At 49.4% G+C, this 22,233-nt stretch overlaps 1 protein-coding gene across 1 annotated transcript in view; it reads right to left on the bottom strand.

The window, feature by feature from the left end:
- LOC144279295 (scavenger receptor cysteine-rich domain-containing protein DMBT1-like) overlaps nt 1-22,233 on the bottom strand; it is a 52,529-nt gene that overhangs the window by 12,258 nt on the left and 18,038 nt on the right. The window contains exons 8-11 of the mRNA XM_077840776.1: nt 18,548-18,877; nt 17,402-17,725; nt 16,057-16,380; nt 15,104-15,433 (exon numbers count right to left, since the gene is read on the bottom strand). Coding sequence (XP_077696902.1) covers nt 15,104-15,433; nt 16,057-16,380; nt 17,402-17,725; nt 18,548-18,877 — 1,308 coding nt within the window. The remainder of the gene's footprint in view (nt 1-15,103; nt 15,434-16,056; nt 16,381-17,401; nt 17,726-18,547; nt 18,878-22,233) is intronic.

Raw genomic sequence — 22,233 nt, 5'->3', positions numbered from 1 at the left:
TCTGCAGCATCTGGAGCTGGAGAGATCCCAGGGCCTCAGGTGCTGGGTCAGCAGCTGCTGCAACTCCTCTTCAGGTTCTGCGTGGGAGCCAGGTGCCGAGTTGGAGGCTGCAGTTGCTGGTCTTTGCCTGCTGCAGGGCTGTGAACCCTACGGGGGACGTTGGCAAGACTCTGCGAGCAGGGGGGCTACACCCTGGGAGTACTGACCCCCCCTGCCAGATAGAGCCCCTTCCTGACCATGGCCCTTCAGCACAGCTCCAGGGACCCAGCCCCGTTCACTCGCCCTCTTAGACGGAGCCTGCACCGGGGCCGTGCTCAAGGGCTGGAGTCAGCAGGGGCCCTGTCCAGCAGGGGCCCAGTATTCACAGGCGCATCTTTCTACTCCCCTCCCGACCCTGAGCGCAGCCATATCTGCTTTCTCTGAGAAGCACTGAAGGGTCGGGAGGGGAGTGGAAAGATGCACCTGTGAGTACTGGCCCCTGCTGTTGGAATACAGGATAAAAGGTGTCCCATGCTGACTCAGTACGGCACAGGCAATTTTCTGTTTAAATAAGCGACATCCCTTGTAATATGGGACTGTTGGCAACCCTAAATGAGACCCAGAGCAACATCTGTCAACAAATGCTTCCTTACTGGACCACATCACCCTAGGCTACACAAAGGCAGCACAGAAAGAGGGGAAGGGTCTACAGTCTGGTAAAAACAGCAGAAACAGCTCCATCTGACCCAGCTGTTTCCAAACTCCACCCCTGCAGAATGTGATTGACAGCACCCTGCGGGTTGGCCACTCTGGGTAGGCAGATTGCAGAAGTTGCCTCAGGTGTAAGTCTTTCTGAGCTCAGCAATCAGAGGAGAAACAAGGGAGTGCCGTGCACTGTACAATGGGCCTGCAGCAGAGTCGTTGTCCCTCCCAGAAGCCTCACAGCTGCTCAGATGAAACCGTTCAAGACAGTGAAAGAAGAACTGGATGAGCATTTCATGCCACGCTGCATGGTGGTGTCTGAGCAGGAACAATTTCACTTATGTAAGCCAGAGAAGGGGGAGCCAGCGAATGAGTTATAAGAGCCCAGGAGCACCTAGTCGAACACTGTGGCTATTGGGAGGTGAGTGAAGAATGTATCAGAGACAGGCTCATGGTAGGGCTGAGGGTCAGCCAACTATCAGAATGACCCCAAAATGTATGCAACTAGACCGTTGCTGGTCTGAGTTCCAGAAAGTTCAGGAGAAGGAAGATGAATAGAAAACTTAGCAGAAGAGGGACTTTGACAGGGGCCACAGAGTCAAATCCTTGGGAACACCGAATCCCAGTGATCACATTGGGGTGGAAGATTCTCGAGAAAAGGGAGCAGCACTGGGATGTGCTGGACCCCTTGATCCTACTTTGTTAGGGAATCATCTGTTGGAACTGGTGTCACAGTTTTGTAGGTTCTAAAGCCAGAAGGGACCACCGTGATCATCTATTCTCACCTCCGGTATAACACAGGCCAGAGAACTGTCCAGAAACAATTCCTAGAGCAGATGGTTTAGAAAAACATCCAATCTTGATTAAAAAATTGCCAGCAATGGAGAATCCACCACAACCCTTGGAAAATTGTTCCAATGCTTAATTACTGTCACTGGTACAAATGTATGCTTTATTTCCAGTCTGAATTTGTCCAGCTTCATCTTCCAGCCACTGGATTGTACTATACCCTTCTCAGCTAGACTGTTTGTTCCCTATGTAGGGACTTATAGGCTGATCAAATCACCTGTGACGGGGCGGGGGAACCCTGTCCAGTGTGGGGTGAGTGCACCCCATCCTCCGAGCTGCCTCAGGTCGGTGAGGCCAAATGGCTAGAGTCAATACAATTGCCTCTGCCTCCAGTACTGTATAGCCTAGTGATCAGAGTCAATTCGGCTGCCCTTGTCCTCAGGGGTTAGAAAACCTGATGGTAAGGGTTGATATCCTTTATCCCTCAGGGCTGTGTGGCCCAATGGCCAGAGTCAATAGGACTTCCCCTGCACCTCAGAGCTGCGCGGTCCAGCCTCAAGAGGGCCGTCAACTAGCGGACCAAGCTCTGGTTTGGAGGAATAGGGGTTGATAAGGAGGGCCTCCCTAGCTTTCCATGCCTTCAGCAGATTAACATGATACATGTGCATTGCATGACATCACACTGGTAGCTAGATCTCATAATCTACTGGTCTGACCCGCCGAGTGACCTTGAAGGGACCTTGCTACTTAGCCAGGAGTTTGGATTCCATCGAAGGTAACAGGAGTAGAACCCGGTTTGAAACTCGGTAAGTGGGCCCCTCTGTTATATTGCTGAGCCTGGGTCCTCTGGGCCTGTGTTAAATTTTCTCTTGCAAAGGTCCCCAGCATCAGGAATCGTTCCTGCAACTGCAACACATGAGCCACTCCCTTCACCCTCTCGATGGATGCCAGGCCAGAAGAACCTCCATGATACCCTCTGGAGGGTTTTTTCTCTGAGTGGGCCACATGTAAGAGGCCCCAGTACAATTTTCAAATAACCAACAGCTGTCAGAGCATTTCTTACGTCTGGGGTTCCTCCACTACCATATAGAGGCAGTCCCATCTTGAAGTAGGGCCCCAAGAGGTCTGGGGCATACCCTCTTCCTCCTGGTCCCTAAGTGTGTCCTGTTCCCAGGCTCGACTAAGAGCCAGGTCCTCTTGTTGTTTGCGGATGAAATCACCATCACTCTCAAGTTCTGCATGTGAATCTTCTATGGGTGTGTCTGCCTGAGTGAGAGACAAGATCAGGGATCCTCACAAGCTGAGAGGGTCTTCTAGGCTGTGACTGAGGAGCTCCCTCAGTGTTGTCCCATCATTATCCGCTATTAGCGAGTAATGGGTGCATCCTTGCAGGAGTTTCCAAAACCACAGCTAGTCCCACCCCAAGATCACTGGATAGTGCAGTTTAGGGGCCACACCAACTTGAAGGGCTGCACTACGGTGGGGGATGTCTAGCGTTGCCCAGGTAGTTGGATAAGAGCGCACATCTCCGTGGATGCATTGTAATGGTATTTGGGTCTTGTTCGGCTCAGGATCTGGGATCAGTTCACCCTGGAAAAGGGTCTGGCTACATACAGAGACAATCAGCGCCACCACGGGTGTCCTATTTACAAGCACAGGGACTCCGAGCATCCCCGGGGTCCTCTTTCAAGTGCGTGGGCTGGATACCCAAACAGTTACTATCCATATAGTGACAATCCCAGAGGAAATATCCCTGTTGGCCACACACACAAGAACAGTCCTGGGCTTCCTCAGCTGATGGGTATGCTTTTACCAAGCCAGTCTCTGCTCAGGGGTCTTCCTCTTGCCGAGTTGAGACTCGGGTGGCCATCAATCTCCGGGTCAGGTCTGAGGTAATGCCCAGGCACCCAGATGAATGTCATGGCCCTCCAGGTTTAGTCTGGTGTGTACTTTCCCCAATGGCTTACCTCTTCCCCCCGACTCACCAGTCGTGTGAGATTGCTCTACACTTTCGGCTGCTAAGTAAGCTTCCAGCAGTACAACGGCATCCACAAGTGTCACAGGCTGGTGTCACTATATCCTTTTCTTCCCTCCTGCCAGGAGGATTTGGGTGAACTGCTCAAGGTTTACAGCCTCTGCCTCCTGGGCTCCAGACCTCTTGTTGGGCTCCAGCCACCTCCAGGCATAATCTCTGAGGCATTGGGCTCCTGCACCTCGGTCTAGCCCCAGTGGGGAACCGCTCACGATGGGATCACTGCTGGTACCAGTCTGGTCAAGGATGGCCACCTTCACCTTGACATAATCCAAGGCATCCTGGTGATCCAAGTTTTGGTAAGACAGCTGGGCTGGCCCCAGGTATGGGGCTAGAAGGGTAGCCCAGTGTTCTGGAGGTCACTGAGCGGCCACGGTCACCCTTTAAAAGTCACTGGGAAAGCCTTGGGGTCATCCCCAGGCCCCATCTTGGCAAGTTGCAGTGGGAGGCCAGGCAGCATGGACCCTGGATTGGACTCTGTCGGGATGACAGTCAAAGTCCCCCTAGGCCAGAGTAACATTGCCATCTGCTGAACTAGCCTTTGCTGCTGGCCCTGTGGCTGCACAGGCTGTTCACTCATCAGTAGCTGTTGCTAGTTAGCAATCGGTTGCAACAGCTGCGCCTGGTGCTGCTGTTGCTTGTGGTCGCTGGCTCTCAGGTAACCACTGCAAGACTTTATCAGACTCCACTTCTAATCCTAATATTCTGCCAGTGCTAATGCACTACAACACACACATGGAAAACCCATCCCTCTGTCAGGTTTCCTAGCGTAAGCCTATCAGGAGGCTTCGATCGGTGCCCACGTTCTGCACCATGTGTGACGGGGTGAGAGAACCGCAATGAATGCGGGTGAGTGCACCCCCTACTCTGAGCTGCCCTCTGCCTCAGCGCCATGAGTCCAATGGCTACGGTCGATATAATTGCCTCTGGGATGGTATGGCTGAGTGGTCAGAGTCAATTCTTCTCCCCTTGTCCTCAGGGGTAGAAAACCTAATGGTAAAGGTTGATACAGATGCCCTCTCCCTCAGGGCTGGATGGCCCAAAGGCCAGAGCCAATAGGACTGCCCGTGTCTCAGGGCTGTGTGGCCCAATGGCCAGAGTCAGCAGAGTTGCCCTCACTCGCAGGGCAGTAAGGCCTTGTGGCCAGAATCAGTAGAGTCGCCCTAATCTGCAGGGCGATAAGGTCTTGCAGTCAGTGCCAATGGGCCACCAGCTGGGGGGGTGTGTGGCAGCCAGGGTAGGAGGACCCAAGCCCACCCTGCTCCACTGGTCCCAGCCCAGGGCCCTACCAGTGGCAGGGCGCTCCACCACTGAGTCAGCGGAGCTCCAACCAAAATACACCAACTTCCCACAGGACTATAGCTAGTCCCCCCCGGGCCACTTCCTACCATGTCTCTTGGAGCTGCCGTCGAGATCACCAGGCTTCTCGTGCATGCGGTTCCCAGTGACTCTGATCCCTCTCGGGTGTCAGCATGCACTTGGGCATATCTCTGGTCTCGGTGCCTCCGGCATCCACAGTCAGGGGTTCCAGCTGTTCCTGGGCAGGAGCCAGCAAGGAACATCTTTCCTCCTCGGTAGTCAGCCCAAACTGAGCCTAGCTGCTCCCTTTTATACTAGGGCTGCACCTGGAGCATGCCCAGTAGGGACGTGGGGATATGACTTCCTCAGCTCACAGCAGGGAGTTAACACTTCCCCTTCCAGTATGGGGTGAGTGCACCTCCCCACATCACCCTTTAACCTTCTCTTTGTTAAACAGATTGAGCTCCTTGAGTCTACCATTACAAAGCATGTTTTTTAATGCTTTAATCATTCTCGTGGCTCTTCGCTGAACCCTCTCCAATTGATCAACATCCTTCTTTAATTCTGGACACCAGAACTGGACACAGGATTCCAGAAGCAGTCACACCAGTGCCAAGTACAGAGATAAAATTACCTCTCTGCTCCCATTTGAGATTCCCCTATTTATGCATCCCAGGATCACAATAGATCTATTGCCCATAGTGTCACACACCCTGAGCAGGGTGAGGCAGGAGATCGCTCACACTTGCTAGGCAGGGAGAGGAGGGAAATCGCTCACACTCCCTCAGCAGGCCAGGCAGGAGATTCCTCCTCTGGCACAGTAAGGCAGGAGATCATTCACACTACCTCAGGCACAGCAAGGCAATAGATCGCTCAAACTCCCTCGGGCAGGGTGAGGCAGGAGATCTCTCACACTGCCTCGGACACAGTGAGGCAGGAGATTACTCACACTCCCTAAGCAAGGCGAGGCAGGAGATCGCTCACCCTCCCTTGGGCAAAGGTGTCCTCCTCTCATCTCCCCTCCAATTGGCTAAGTCATCCTTCCATCCCCCTGGGTTCACCCTATCACAGAGCTCAACAGCCTTGGCAAATTGACACACTGCAGTATTCCCCAGTTCCCATGTATGCTGCAAGAAGCTTGTCTCCCTTTTTCGTCAGACCCAATAACCTGAGTTATGTATCCAACACATGTTCTTGCTGCTCCTCTCTGCAGATATTAAGGATCTGATACTTTCCTGTCTTATCTGTCAGCAGGGAGAGGCAAAAGTCCTTTGGGAGTCATGCCCTGCCCCAACCTACTAATGGTGACACAGATGGACTTGAAAAGCCCACTGCCAGAAACACTGCTTGGAAATTGGAAATAGTCACTGACCATGTACGACACTTTCCCAAAGCATGTGGTGCTGCAGTGACTGAAGGGTGAAAGGACTGAAACAGCTATGACTGCACTGATGAAACAGATAGGGTTGCAGTTCATCCCACCAGGCTGCGTCTGCAGTTATGAGGAGAAGGAATTTGTATCACGGTTACTGCACGAGGTTTGCTGAGAACTCCAGATAACCAAGGTGAGTACCCGTGTTGCCTATCCTGTGAGTAAAGGGGCAGTGGAGAGAGTAAACCACACCACTGGTTCCATTCTTACAGCCTGAGTTGATGAAGACCAACAAGATTGGGAAAAGAAGATATCATTTGTTATCTTAGCACAGCCATCAATCAACTATGCCTTACTCTGCTTCTGAGATAATCTGTGGACCCTGAAAACCCGGGCTTCTCAGGGACTTGATGCTCAGCAGCAAGAACTGGCCAGGCCCCCTGCACCTACACAGGTCAGAGATACGGTGGAGTCTTAGGGCAGCTCGACACTACCAACTCATTGTAGCTGTGCAGCTGTAGCGCTTCTGATGAAGGCGCACTAAGCCAGGGGGTTTCAACCTTTTTTCATTTGCGAACCTTGAAATATTTCGAATGGAGGAGGGGACCCCTTTGGAAATCTCAGAAATAGTCTGTGGTCCCCCAAGGGTTCATGGACCACAGGCTGAAAACCACGGTTCTATGGTAACGACAACCTTTTGTCACCACAGATTGAAAGCCACTGCTCTCAGTCGAGGGGAGAGCTCTCCAGTTGGCTTACTAACTCCATCTCCGTGAGAGGCAGTAGGTATGTCCACGGGAGATGCTCTCCTGCCAACATAGCACTTTCAACATGGGGAGCTGAGGTCTGTGTAGCTACGTCACTCAGGGGTGCGGATTTTTCACAGCCCTGAGCAACGTAGTTATACCGAAGTAATTGTGTAGCATAACCCTGGCCTTGTCTCAGTGGCCTGAGGACAGCATTCCAGCAGGTGGAGGAAAAGAGGAGCCGGAAGGGAGCGTGGCAGACACGAGATGCCAGGAGAGAGGAGAATGGAATGCCCGTGCAGGAAGGACAGAAGGTGCAGCAGCGGCTACACGCCTGGAAAAAGCCTCCTGGAAAACAATCCCGAACGTACTCCTTTTTGGAGGGGATTTTACATGGTCATTAAAAGCTGAACAATTTATCCTTGCTGATACCGAAATGATGCAACTTACCTCAGCACACTGCCATCTTCTACAGACAGCCTGTCCACCACAGATAGGCCTCACTCACCGAGAGGGCATGAGCCCTGAACTCACTGATAATCTACGTCCAGCTATGACTGATATCTCCATGAGCGAATACAGGACTCGAGCAGGCAGGGTGACAAGGAAACCTGTGTGGATGGCAGAGTACCTGGGTTCCTAGGAGTTATTGTTTTAAATTCTCATTTAACTGGCAGTGGGGAGGGGAAAGCTCTAGTGATCAGTGCAGACAGCACCAATACCAACAGATGGGGCTGATGCTGGATCTTTATCTGAGTCTGAAGTTACAGAGAATGACGCAGAGAAGGAGCAAAGAAGCCCAGACACAGCCAGAGAATCGCTGATCATGTGACCTTCTGAAACCTGCTAAGAGCCTTGGGGTCAGGGTGAGCTGAGAGAGACTTTGAACTGTGAGCAACGAAATTCTCCCCCTTAGTTTGATTTCTGCTGTGTTCAGCGAGACGGGACTTTGTACATGCTTTGTACATAACCAGGACTGCGTTGCAGAAATCCAGCAATGTTAATAACTGTCTCCCTCCTCTTACTTGATATTCCTCCACTTACACATCGCAGGATCATGTTTGCCCGCTTAGCTACAGCATCTTCAATCTCCCCTTCTATCAGAAACAACCCACTTGATCCTGAAAATTAGCTAACTGCTCCGATCAAAAAGGAGTAACTACAGTAAAAAGTTGTGTTTGCAATGTATCAGGAACAAACAGAAATCCTAGGAATGGCCTAGATCCGATGCATGGCAGGGATGGTAAAACTGTCAATAAGGATGCAGAAAAGGCAGACATGGGAGATCAGTATTTCTGTTTTGCCTTTGGGAAGAAGCAGGATTACAGGTTCGGTTGATAAATATAACAGTATTTATGTACTATATGTAAGCACGATCTGAATGAGGGAAAGGACACTTGCCCAACATACTCTGGGGTGGGTATTTGCTCATGGTCATATGCTTTTGAATGGTGGTTGTGATGTTTTCCCAAACTAATGCGGGTTCCTTTTGCCTTTTCATTAGATATTATCTTTGCTATACGCAGAGTCAGTGCTTGCAAGTTGGCAAGTATTGCCTTTGCAAGGCGCCCGAGGTGGTGTTTAATTTTCCCAGATCAGTGGGTGGGGGCTTGAGTCGGTTCTGTTTTGCTTTGTTTTGTATTGTGTTTCTTCTGTTTTGTATGGACCCTGACCCTTGCTGCCGGCTCCACCTGCCAGAAGGTTGCCCATACTTAGACTCTGTAAGGAGTTAGATATTCTGATAAGAAACATTAACACTATACAGAACCAACATAATCCGTAGGGGTGGGGGGGGGGGGGATTGTTTCTGGTGTGGTCTCACAGGGATCTGGTCTTGATCCAGTGCTATTCAATATCTTTATCTACTCTAGAAGGCTATATCAATTCCTTGTTGGTAAAGTCTGCAGGAGACACAAAGACTAGTGGAGCAGTAAATAATGATGAGGCCAGGTCCTTTCTACACAGCGAACTGGGTCACTTTGTAAGATGGACTCATTTGGACAACATGTATTTAAACACAGACAAGTGTGAGGTCACACACCTAGGAAAAAAGGCCCACGTCTTCAAGGGTATTTAGGTGCCTAAGTCCCATTGACTGCACTGGGATGTGGCTGCCTGAGTCCCTTTTGGGATATAGGCCAAATAACATAGGTCACGTGTACAGCACAGGGGGCTGTAATGTGGAAAGGAATGACTCCGCAAAGAATGTAGGTCACGTGTACAGCACAGGGGGCTGTAATGTGGAAAGGAATGACTCCGCAAAGAATGTAGGTCACGTGTACAGCACAGGGGGCTGTAATGTGGAAAGGAATGACTCCGCAAAGAATGTAGGTCACGTGTACAGCACGGGGGGCTGTAATGTGGAAAGGAATGACTCCGCAAAGAATGTAGTGGTCATGGTAGAAACCAACTGAACATGAGCTCTCTGCTCGGTGCTGTAGCTAGGAGGGCCACTGCAATCCCAGGATGTATAAATTGGAGAATGATGTTGAGTGGGATCAGGGAAGTGGTATCACCTCCGTACGCAGCATTAGTGAGACCGTTACTGGATATTGTATCCAGCTCTGGTGTCCACTCTTCAAACGGGATGATGACCAATTGGAAAGGGTTTAGAAAAGAGCGCCAAGTAGGGTCTGAGTTCTGGAAAACCTGCATCACAATGAAAAAAACGTAGGAAGCTCTGTCATAGAATCACAGACTATCAGGGTTGGAAGAGACCTCAGGAGGTCATCTAGTCCAATCCCCTGCTCAAAGAAGGACCAACCCCAACTAAATAATCCCAGCCACGGCTTTGTCAAGCCAGGCCTTAAAAACCTCTAAGGATGGAGATTCCACCACCTGCCTAGGTAACCCACTCCAGTGCCTCACCACCCTTCTAGTGAAATAGTGTTAAATTTGCAAATGAATTTTAGTCCTGCAGTTTCTTTTTGAAGTCTGTTTCTGAAGTTTTTTTGTTCAAGTATGGCTACTTTTAAATCTGTTATAGAATGTCCAGGAAGACTGAAGTGTTCTCCTACTGGCTTTTGTATGTTACCATTCCTGATGTCCTGATGTCTTCTTCTTCATTTGCAAATTTAACACCATTAATTAGGGCTTGAATAGGAACTGGGAGTGGCTGGCTCACTACAAAAGCAGCTTTCCCTCTCCTGGAATTGACACCTCCTTATCAATTATTGGGAGTGGACTACATCCACCCTGATCCAATTGGCCCTGTCAACACTGGTTCTCCACTTGTGAGGTAACTCCCTTCTCTTCATGTGTCAGTATATAATCCCTGCATCTCTAATTTTCACTCCATGGATCTGAAGAAGTGGGTTTTTTTACCCACAAAAGCTTATGCCTAAATAAATCTGTTAGTCTTTAAGTTGTCACTGGACGCCTTGTTGTCCTCTTCATACCAGCTGCCAACTAGACGTTGAGCTGTTGATCGCTACTCGTTGAGCCCGACGATCTAGACAGCTTTCTATCCACCTTACAGTTCATTCATCCTATTTAGTTTAATTAAGAGAAAGTTAACAGATGACTTGATTACACTCTATCAGTACCTATTGGAGGACACAGAGGGCTCTTGAATCCAGCAGGCAAAAACAGAATGAGATCCAGTGACTGAAGCTAGATATATTCAGAAATATCAGGGCATTGATACCAGTGAGGTTAATTAATTCCTGAAACAATGTATCTAGGGACATGTGAGATCCTCTGGCACTTTAAGTCTATACAGGAAGAAGAAGACTGGGCGTCTTTCTTAAAAATCTGTTACAACTCAAACAGAAGTTGTGGCCTTGACTCAAGAGAGATTCTCTCTAGCCTTGTTTTGCTGATGGCCTGACTCAATGCTCAAAACGCTCCCCTCCAGCCTTAAACTCTGTTAGTCTGAACAGGCTCCACCCACCGAGACTGCATGAGAATGGGAGAACAGGATCTCTCCTCGCCACTGAAATGAAGCCACCTCTTGGGTAGGGCCAGGCAGCTGAGAAACAGGACAGGGAAATATGGCCCAGCTGTTTAGAACAGGAAGTGGGGAAGCAGCCTGAGTCCAATCATAGCTCCAGAAGAACATTACAGGTTCAGGATTAATTAACTAAGATGCAAATTGGCCACAAGAATGGGGATCCAAGACCTACTCTTGACAAAGTGACTCTCATTTCTAGTCCATGTAATTGGCTACGGGCTCAATTTGACACCATACCCAACCAGTGGGGTCTGTGATTACACAGTGCCCCATTGTGCCATAGCAGGGCAGGGGGTCATAGATTCATCGACTCCAAGGCTACAATGTACCTTTTTGAGCATCTAGTCTGATCCTAGAGCAGAGCTTTTACAGAAACATCCATTCTTGCCTTAACAATTGTCAGCAATGAAGAATCCACCACAACCTGTGGTAATTTGTGCCAGTGGTTAATTACCCTCACCATTCTAAATGTATACCTCATTTCCACTCTGAATTTGTCTAGCTTCAACTTCCAGCCATTGGATCCTGTTCTACCTTTCTCTGCTAGATGGAAGAGCCCTTTATTAAATAGGTTTCAGAGTAGCAGCCGTGTTAGTCTGTATTCGCAAAAAGAAAAGGAGTACTTGTGGCACCTTAGAGACTAACCAATTTATTTGAGCATAAGCTTTCGTGAGCTACAGCTCACTTCATCGAATGCATCTGATGAAGTGAGCTGTAGCTCATGAAAGCTCATGCTCAAATAAATTTGTTAGTCTCTAAGGTGCCCAAGTACTCCTTTTCTTTATTAAATATTTATTCCCCAGGTAGATTCTTGTAGACTGTGATCAAGTCACCTCTTACCCTTCTCTTTGTTAATAGATTGAGCTCCTTGAGCCTATCACTGTAAGGCTCTTATCCTTTAATCATTCTTGTGGCTCTTCTATGACTCTCTCCAATTTATCAACATCCTTCCTGGATTGTGGGCACCAGAACTGAATACAATATTCCTGCAATGGCCACAGCAGTGCCAAATATACAGGTAAAATATCCTCTCTACTGCTCATGATTCCTTTCTTAATACATCCCAGGATTGCATTAGCCCTTTTGACCACAGAGTCTCAGTGGGAGCTCATGCCCAGCTGATTGTCCACCTCGACCTGAAAATCTTTTTCTGAGTCACTGTTTCCCAGGATATAATCCCCCATCATGTAAACATGATCTGCATTCTTTGTCCCTAGATATAGAAATTTACATTTAAATGTATATTGTTTGCTTGCACCTAGTTTACCAAGCAATCCAGATCAGGCTGAATCAGTAACCTATGCACTTCATTATTTACCACTCCCCCAATTTGTATCGTCTGCAAATTTTAATGCCTATGATTTTATATTTTCTTCTCAGTCATTGATAAAAATGTTAAATATCATAGGTCCAAGAACCACTCCCTGCCATGTTAATTTTATACTGTTCTAAGTTTTTTAATCAAAATATTTTGCGGTACCTTACAGAAGTCTAAGTCTATTTCATCCACACTATTACCTTTGTCAACCAAACTGGTAATCTCATCCAAAAAAAAAAATCAAGTTAGTCTGACAAGATCTATTTTCCATAAACCCATGTTCATTTCCATCAATTACATTACCCTCCTTTAATTCTTTATTGTTTGACTCCCATATCAGCCACTTCATTATCTTCCCTGGGATTGACGTTAGGCTGACAGGCCTTTAATTAGCCGAGTTATCCCTTTTACTCTTTTTAAAAATTGGCACAACATTAGCTTTCTTCCTGGCTGCTGGAGCTTTCCTAGTGCTCCAAGACTTATTGAAAATCAATAATAACAGTCCAGCTCCTTACTTGGCTGTTTTAAAACCCTTGGATGCAAATGATCTGGACCTGCTGATTTTAAACTATCTACCTTTTGTGGCTTCTGTTTAACATCCTCCTGACAGATCAGTGGAATGGACAGAGTATTATCATCACCATATGGTGAAACTATACGATCTCTTTTTCCCAAATACAGAACGAAAATATTTATTGAACACTTCTGCTCTTTCTGCATTGTTATTGATATTTCTCCCATTTCCATCTAAGCATGGACCGATATCATTGTCAGGATTCTTTTGGTTCTTAATATATTTTTAAAATATATTTAAATATATATTTATTTTAAAATTATATTTAAAAATATATTTATTCTTTTGGTTCTTAATATATTTTCTTGTTGCCATTAACTCTGCTGGCCATAGATGTCTTATTCTGCCCCTTTGCTTCCCTTATCAATTTTCTACTAACTAGAACAATCAAATGGGGATGAAGGCCTCTCCACACAGCACACACACCCCTCTCTGCGGTAGAGGCTCACAGCACAGTGGTGGGGTGCTGGGGTCAGCACTAACTCAGACAGGAAAGCATGCTCTATTGAGCTTCCCAACAGGCTCTCTGCAGCATCAACAGGGCAAAGGAAGGTGAGAGTTACCTGAGCACACAACACTGGCATCTTCTGCATAATTGAAGTTATGATCTCCCCAAGGCCTAGCCCTGCATTCGGAGATGGCAGCTTCTGACCCCGTGCAGTTAACATCATTCAGCCAGGGACAGTCAGATCCATGTCCAAACCGAGCCCCATGTGGCACTGATAACGCTGTCCCACAGCCCAGCACACAACTCAAGCATCATGTAAGTCCCAGTTGCCATCACACTCAGTTTCCCACTGCTGGTTATGAAACATCTTGACTCTCCCAGCCCAGCGACTGTGGCCATTCGCTAGCTGGAGCAGACATTTCTGAGATGCCTGAGCCTTCAAACACCCAAGGGAATAAACACTGAGAGATTCCTGTCCCTCTGATTGCTAGAGATGCTGGGGAACGTAGCGCTGAGGGGTCTGAATGGCCTCCGCACACAGTGACTGCCTGTCCCGGGCTGAATCACCACCACTGACATCCAGCTCGCATGGTGGTCCCTGAGCTGCTCTCTGCAGCACAGGTGCTCAGCACCACACTGGAGTATTGGGGTCAGCACTGACTGTGAGGGCAGAGTGCCCCTACTGAGTTCCCATCCCCCTCCCTGCATCATGGTGATTGATGTGGGTTACCTGAGCACATAACACTGGCATCTTTTCTGTGGTGAAAGTTATGATTTCCCCAAGGCTTAGCCATGCATTCACTGAGGGAAGCTTCTGATCCTGTGCAGTGAACATCATCCAGCCAGATGGGATCAGACCCTAGCCCAAATCAAGCCCTGCCTGGGGCTGATAGCGCCGTCCCACAGCCCAGCTGCCTCCACATGATGGCAGCTTCACATAACTGCGAGTTGTCGTCACACACGGTCCCCACTGCTGATTGTGAGGCACCTCAACTCTCCCAGCACAGGGATTTGGGCCATTCACCAGTTGGAATGGAGCAAAGCCTAGACTGAGTGAACCTGTAAAAACCCCAAGGGTATAATGACTCAGAGAGATTCCTGTGCATCTGATCTCTAGTGATGCTCGGGAACTTGGCGCCTTCCGCTGACCGGTCTGAACAGCCTCTATACACAGCGCCTGCCTATCAAGGACTCACTCCCCAAATCTGACATGCAGCCACCGCTAGGATGAAACAGGGCAGCTGAGAGACCAGGCACAGAAACTCATGGGCTGTGTAGGAGAGGAAGTGAGGAAGAACCGTGTCTCCAGTCACAGCTTTAGGGGATGTTACAGGTCCAGGAGTAATTAGCTGAGATGGAAATCACCCCGAGTGATGAGGGGAGGAACCCCACACTTCATAAAGGGATCCCAGGTTTCTACTGCCCCTGAGCGGCTGCAGGCTCCATTCAACCCCACATCCCACAAAAAGGATCTACGGTTACCCAGCGCCCCATTGTACTGTCGTGGGGCAGGGGGATCAGAGTGATCAGTGCCGGGACAGGGTCTCTCACTGAAGCATACGTACTGCTCCCTGCAGCGCAGGCCCTAAATGCTGTGCTGGGGCACTGGCTCAGCACTGACTGTGAGGGGAGAGCGCCCCCTACTGAGCCCCCACCCCGCTCCCTGCAGTACAGGCACATAGACTTGTGCCGGGGAAATGGGGTCAGCACTGACACCATGGGAAAAGCGACACTTACTGTGACCCCGAACCGGGTCCCTGCAGTACAGGCCCTTAGCACCATGCTGGGGCACTGGGGTCAGCGCTGACTCAGACAGGAGAGCTGGGTCTGTGCTGAAAGCTTCCCAGCCCGATCCCTGCAGCACTGACAGTGACGTGATGGATGAAGGTTACCTGAGCACTTGACACCAGCATCTTCTCCATGCTGACAGTTATTATCTCCCCAAGGCCGAGCCCTGCATTCGGAGAGGGCAGCTTCTGTTCCTGTGCAGTGAACGTCATCCAGCCAGATATGGTCAGATCCTCGTCCAAACTGAGCTCTTCCAGGGGCTGATAACGCCGTCCCACAGCCCAGCTGCCTGCACACGACTCCAGCATCTGTTATGTCCCAGTTGTCATCACACACGGTTCCCCACTGCTGGTTGTGAAACACCTCGACTCTCCCAGCGCAGCGACTAGAACCATCAACCAGTCGGATTGGAGCCTGCTCTGGAATGGCTGAATCTGCAAATGCGCCAAGGGAATAAACACTCAGGGAGATTCCTTTGCCTCTGATCACTAGTGACATTGGGGAACGTAGTGCCTCGGATCTGATCAGTCTCTACACATACCAATTGCCTGGCAGGGGCTCATTCTGCCCTACTAATACACAGCCACCTCTGGGGTGGGAACGGGCAGCTGAGAGACAGGCCATGAAAACTCATGGGCTATATAGGAGAGGGAGTGAGGAAGAACCCTGTCTCCAGTCACACCAGTGGGAGATGTTACAGATTGAGGGGTAATTAGCTGAGATTGAAATCACTATGATGGGGGTAGGAGCCCCACACTTTATAAAGGGACCCAGGGTTTCTACTGCCCCTGAGTGCCTGGAGGCTCCATTCGACCCCAAATCCCACAAATGGGATCTATGGTTACCCAGCGCCCCATTGTGCTGTAATGGGGCAGGGGATCAGAGTGATCAGCGACGGGGAGGGTCTCTCACTGAGGCGCACGTACTGCTCCCTGCAGTGCAGGCCCTAAGTGCTGTGCTGGGACACGGGGCTCAGCACTGACTGTGAGGGAAGAGCGCCCCCTACTGAGCCCCCATCCCGCTCCCCACAACACCCACAGTGATGGATGAGAGTTACCTGAGCACACAACACTGGCATCTTCTCCGTGGTGACAGTTATGGATTCCCCAAGGCCGAGCCCTGCATTCGGAGAGGGCAGCTTCTGTCCCTGTGCAGTGAACGTTATCCAGCCAGATGGGATCAGAGCCTCGCCCAAATTGAGACCTGCCTGGGGCTGATAACGCCGTCCCACAGCCCAGCTGCCCGCACACGACTCTGGCCTCAGTTAAATCCCAGCTGTCATCACATACGGTTCCCCATTGCTGGTTGTGAAACACCTCGACTCTCCCAGCGCAGCGACTCGGGCCATTCACGAGTCGGAGCTGAGTCTGCTCTGAAATGTCTGAGTCTGCAAACACCCCAAGGGAATAAACACTCAAGTAAGTTGCTGTGCATCTGATCACTAGTGACCCGGGGGAAAGTAGCACCTCCCACTGACGGCTGTGAACCACCTCTGCAACTGCCTGTCAGGGCTTCACTCCCCACCACTGACATTCAGCCACCTTTGGAGTGGGACAGGACTGCTGAGAGACCAGGCACAGAAACTCATGGGCTATGTAGGAGAGGGAGTGAGGAAGAACTCTGTCTCCAGTCACAGCAGTGGGGGATATAACAGGTTCAAGGGTAATTAGCTGAGATGGAAACCACCCGGAGTGACGGGGGAAGGAGCCCCACTCTTCATAAAGGGATCCCAGGTTTCTACTGCCTCTGAGCAGCTGCAGGCTCCATTCACCCCCAAATCCCACAAATGGGATCTACGGTTACCCAGTGCCCCACTGTGCTATCATGGGCCAGGGGGATCAGAGCGATCAGTGACGGGGAGGGTCTCTCACTGAGGCACACGTGCTGCTCCCTGCAGCGCAAGCCCTAAGTGCTGTGCTGGGGCACTGGGCTCAGCACTGACTGCGAGGGGAGAGCGCCCCCTACTGAGCCCCCACCCCGCTCCCTGCAGTACAGGCCCTAAGAGCTGTGCTGGGGCACTGGGGCCAGCACTGCCTGCAATGGGAGGACGTTATTCTTGAAACCGCCACCCTGCCTCCTACAGCACAACAGCCGTCAGCACCCTGGGACACTGGGGTCAGCACGAACTCCAGAGGGAAAGGCCCCCTTGTGTGGTCCCCAAACAGCTCCCTACAGCACAGTACCTTCACCCACATGGGGGCCAGCACTGACTGCGAGGGCAAAGCAGTCTCTCAGGAACCCGCACGCTTTCCCTACAGCACAGGTCCCTGGCACAGTGCTGTTACATTGGGATCTGAACTGACTGCCCCGTATTGAGCTCCCACCCCACTCCCTGCAGCATCCACCAGGATAGCGGAGGGTTACCTGAGCACACAACACGTGACGTGATGGATGAAGGTTACCTGAGCACTTGACACCAGCATCTTCTCCATGGTGACAGTTATTGTCTCCCCAAGGCCGAGCCCTGCATTCGGTGAGGGCAGCTTCTGTCCCTGTGCAGTGAACGTCATCCAGCCAGATGGGGTCAGAGCCTCGCCCATAGTGAGCACTGCCTGGGGCTGATAACGCCATCCCACAGCCCAGCTGCCTGCACACAACTCTGGCATTCTGTAGGTTCCAGTCATCATCACACACAGTTCCCCACTGCTGGTTGTGAAGCACCTCGACTCTCCCAGTGCAGCGATTTGGGCCGTTCACCAGTCGGAGCGAAGTCTGCTCTGAAATGTCTGAGTCTGCAAATGCCCCGAAGGAATAAACACTCAGGTAGGTTCCTGTGCATCTTATTGCTAGTAATGCTGTGGAACTTAGGGCCTCCCACTGACAGGTCTGAACAGCCTCTAAACAGAGCACCTGCCTTTCAAGGACTCACTCCCCACCTCTGATATGCAGCCACCGCTGGGGTGGAACAAGGCTGCTGAGAGACAGAGCACAGAAACTCCTGGGCTGTGTAGGAGAGGAAGTGAGGAAGAACCCAGTCTCCAGTCACAGCTGTGTGGGGCATTACAGGTTCAGGCAAATTAGTTGAGACGGAAATCACCCGGAGTGATGGTGGTAGGAGCCCTACACTTTAAAAAGGGGACCCTGCGTGGCTGCAGGCGCCATTGGACACCAAATCCTGCAAATGGGATCCACAGTTACCGAGCGCCCCATTGTGCTGTAGCGGGGCAGGTGGATCAGAGCGATCAGCGACGGGGAGGGTCTCTCTCTGAGGCACACGTACCGCTCCCTGCAGCGCAGGCCCTAAGTGCTGTGCTGGGACACTGGGCTCAGCACTGACTGCGAGGGCAGAGCGCCCCCTACTGAGCCGCCATCCAGCTCCCTGGAGCGCAGGCATGTAGAACTGTGTGGGGAAAATGGGGTCAGTGCTGACAACATTGGAAGAGCGACATTTACTGTGACCCTCAACAGGCTCCCTGCAATACAGGCCCTTAGCACCATGCTGGGGCACTGGGGTCAGTGCTGACTCAGACAGGAGAGCTGGGTCTGTGCTGAAAGCTTCCCAGCCCAATCCCTGCACCACCCACAGTGAAGTGATGGAGGAGGGTTACCTGAGCACACAACACTGGCATCTTCTTCGTGGGTACAGTTACTGTCTCCCCAAGGCGTAGTCCTGCATTGGGAGAGGGCAGCTTCTGTCCCTGTGCAGCTGACATTATCCAGCCAGATATGATTAGATCCTTGCCCAAAGTGAGCCCCGGTGGGGGCTGATAACGCCGTCCCACAGCCCAGCTGCCTGCACACGACTCCAGCATCCTGTAGGTCCCAGCTGTCATTACACACGGTTCCCCACTTCTTGTTATGAAACACCTCGACTCTCCCAGCGCAGCGACTCGAACCATTCACCAATCGCAGCTGAGCCACTTCTGAGATGCCAGAGTCTGCAAACACCCAAGGGAATAAACACTCAGGGAGGTTCCTGGGCATCTGATCTCTCGTGTCGCTGGGGAACGTAGTGCCTCCTGCCAATGGATCTGACCGGTCTCTGCACACAACCACTGCCTGTCAAGGGCTCCCCACCACTGACCAGGCTAATCACTTGGGCAATGTTGAAGTTTGTCCACTCCCCTCCCAGCCAGCTCTCACCTAGTTAGGCAGACTGGACTGCAGTCTGACCTACTGCTCCCACTAGAGCACTTAATGAAAAAGATCACCTCCCACACTACTGGCAGGAACCTCCTGGGGAGCAGATTTACACCCTCACTCCTGGTGCTGGTATTCCCTCCAGTGGGATACTGTGCAGTGCTGCAGGGCAGATGCTGTTGTTGGATCATATTAAAGAAGTTCTGTATTAAAATCACAAATGAGTTTGATTCCCCAGAGTTTAAATTCCAGGGTATTACTAATTAAGAGGTCTCTTGGTTTTTGGTACTGTTTCTCTCCCTCTATGTGTGAAACTTGCAAGCTGCTAATTGTGTTAGTACATTCTAAGACAGAGTCTATTCTCAAAGCAATACACAGAGAGAGAGAGACTCAAAGCAATACTCTTAACAACAGAAACAGCACCCAGAGACTCTCCACCCTTTTGTTGTATTAACAATTGTGATTAAAATAGAGATAGAGGATGTATGTGGATGGATGCTTGGTGTGGATAATAACTGAATGATCAGGGAGGTGCCAGCCTAAGAATCCAGTGTCCATCGGCTGAAGAAGGCATCAAGTGGAAATAACCAGAGGACCCCCCGGAGGGCAGACTGGAATCCACCCAACAGCCTCAAGAATGGGAGAACCAAAGAACAAGATAACATCTAGCAGCTCGGAGCCCTCAGGAATGTGCTATCTGCTGATTGATTCAGCAACAGCATGATGAAGCAATTTCCATAGACTGGCATAGGAAGAAATTCCTATAAAAATAGACTCTAAAAAGTGAGAACTTTGGGGTCTGATTCTGCAAACCAACTTCCAGGAGCATCAGATGAGCATCTGACAAGGCCCTGCTCCCTCCTCATGTCTAGGCCACCTGGCCAGTGGCTTGGCATGAGCAACTCTAAGGCTGGTAACTATGATAACAACCTTGCAGAACCTGTGTGTGTGTGTGTGTGTGTGTGTATGTTTGTATGAATGAATGTGTGAATAAATATGAGATTGAATGGAATGTTATAACTATAACTAACTGGTTACTATGATTCTTTCTGTATTCACAATAAATGTGGTATTTTGCCTTTTTCCCTTTAATAAGATCCTGCTGGTTTTTATTTTATTGGTACAACATTTTGGTGGAGAAATGCGAAAGGGGGAATATTGGTAAAAAACCTCAGTTATTGTAAATATTGGTGTGCACACCGCCAGCTCTAGTGAGCTAGGCATTTCTATTAGGTTAACCGGACCTGCTGGCCTCCGAGAAGGTAGCAAGAGACCTGCTGCCTCCGAGAAGGTAGCAGGAAAAACAGATTAAACCAGACCTGCTGGCCTCCGAGAAGGTAGCAGGGGACCTGCTGGCCTCCGAGAAGGTAGTAGAGAAAACAGATTAAACCAGACCTGCTGGCCTCCGAGAAGGTAGCAGGGGACCTGCTGGCCTCCGAGAAGGTAGCAGGAAAAACAGATTAAACCAGACCTGCTGGCCTCCGAGAAGGTAACAGGGGACCTGCTGGCCTCCGAGAAGGTAGTAGGGAAAACAGATTAAACCAGACCTGCTGGCCTCCGAGAAGGTAGCAGGGAGAAATAGGTTAACTGGACCTGCTGGCCTCTGGGAAGGTAGCAGGGGACCTGCTGGCCTCCGGGAAGGTAGCAGGGGAAAAACGCATAGATTAAGCTATGATTTCAGAATCTAGGCTGTGTCACTTGCTATGTAATACCAGCAGTGACAAAGAGATTGAAATATCCATGTTAAGATGTTTAAAAGAAAACAGGGTAAGCGAGTACCAGAGGGAGGAATGGAGTCAGAAGGAACTCCAACCTCACCTTTTGTTAAAGAAATTACACCTTTTAAACAAATCCTTCAAAAATTTGGGCACAGTCCTTGGACTAAACAAGCCCTAGCTGATGTCTGCACTATTTCGGACCTAGAGGATAGATTGGCTCAGTATATCCTCATATACAAACCTTCTAGTGCTGCCAAAAGAGATGCAGCAGCAATTTGGTTGTTGTGGGAGGCATGTAAGGATTCTTCCCTCCGCTTGTCCTCATGTAAAGAGGAAAAGGCACAAACGGAAAAGGGAGCAGACAATTGGAAGGTGCTGGCTACAAATACCCAAAGCCAGCTGAAAATAGTGAAAGAGGCACTCCAGGAATACAAAAAGAGTGAAAAAGTTAACTCTGCAGAGGCTGGAGGGAGGCAGGTAAAGGGGGAGAAGGTCCTATGTACGGCACCCCCAGGCATAATTACAAAGAGAAAAGAGTAAAAAAAAAAAGTTAACTCTGCAGAGGCTGGAGGGAATTAAGCAGTTAAACTTTGTATTTCACCCAAACAACTTTTAACCGAAAATGTTAAAACGGAAAAGTGTTAGAGAAAGAGCATTCTTGGTTTCTTTGCAGCCATTCTGAAAGAAAAATGGGCCCTTTTCCAAAGGAATGTCTGTAAATTAGCCAGGCAAAAATAAACTATCTGATTAAAATCATTTGACTGGACAATTTAGTCAAATTTGATAAAAGAACATAAGAGGGTTCTATTGGAACTTAACTGCCTCAAATGTATAAAGGGAATGTAAGATGTAAAAAACAGAGCAGTGTGGAAGGGATGTTAAGGAAAAGAAAACGTGTATGTATCTGTCTGTGTGTGTGTAAATATGTAAAGTTCTAAGGACCAGTTAGTTTTGTTTTTGTTTTAAATAATGCCACTAAAAATCCATTTGACTCTTTAATTCAAAGTTGCAAAACTGACAGACCTTTTTGCTAGACACAGGTAATTAGTGTTGTTTGGCTTTGGGATTTGGCATTTAACCCTTAAAAGGTAACTCAATGCTTTACAAAATTTAAAATGTTTTTAAGTTGTGGCTGCAGCAGGGCAGTCAAAATCAGGAGAATATAAAAAAAAAAATTTGGATTCTTTTTGTTTGTTTTTTGTTTGTTTGTTTTTGTAACAAAATAGCAGATGAGAGTTGTAGTAAAAAAAAAATTAAAAAAAAGACAGTGCCTCTCTGAAGCAACAGCAGGGGTGAGGTGCACAAAACAAAAAGAAGCAATGTTAGAAACACTGAGTCTTAAAATGGCTCTGAGTAATCAGACTGTCACTTTGACAAAGGTACATGAAAACTCTGTAAGCAAAAAAAAAAATAGTGACACCTTATGTAAAAATGGA

This window comes from Eretmochelys imbricata, chromosome 23 (genome assembly GCF_965152235.1).
Source record: "Eretmochelys imbricata isolate rEreImb1 chromosome 23, rEreImb1.hap1, whole genome shotgun sequence".
NCBI classification, from domain to species: domain Eukaryota; kingdom Metazoa; phylum Chordata; order Testudines; family Cheloniidae; genus Eretmochelys; species Eretmochelys imbricata.
Note: the sequence above shows the minus strand (reverse complement) of the source record. Positions and strands in the feature narration are given on the sequence as shown.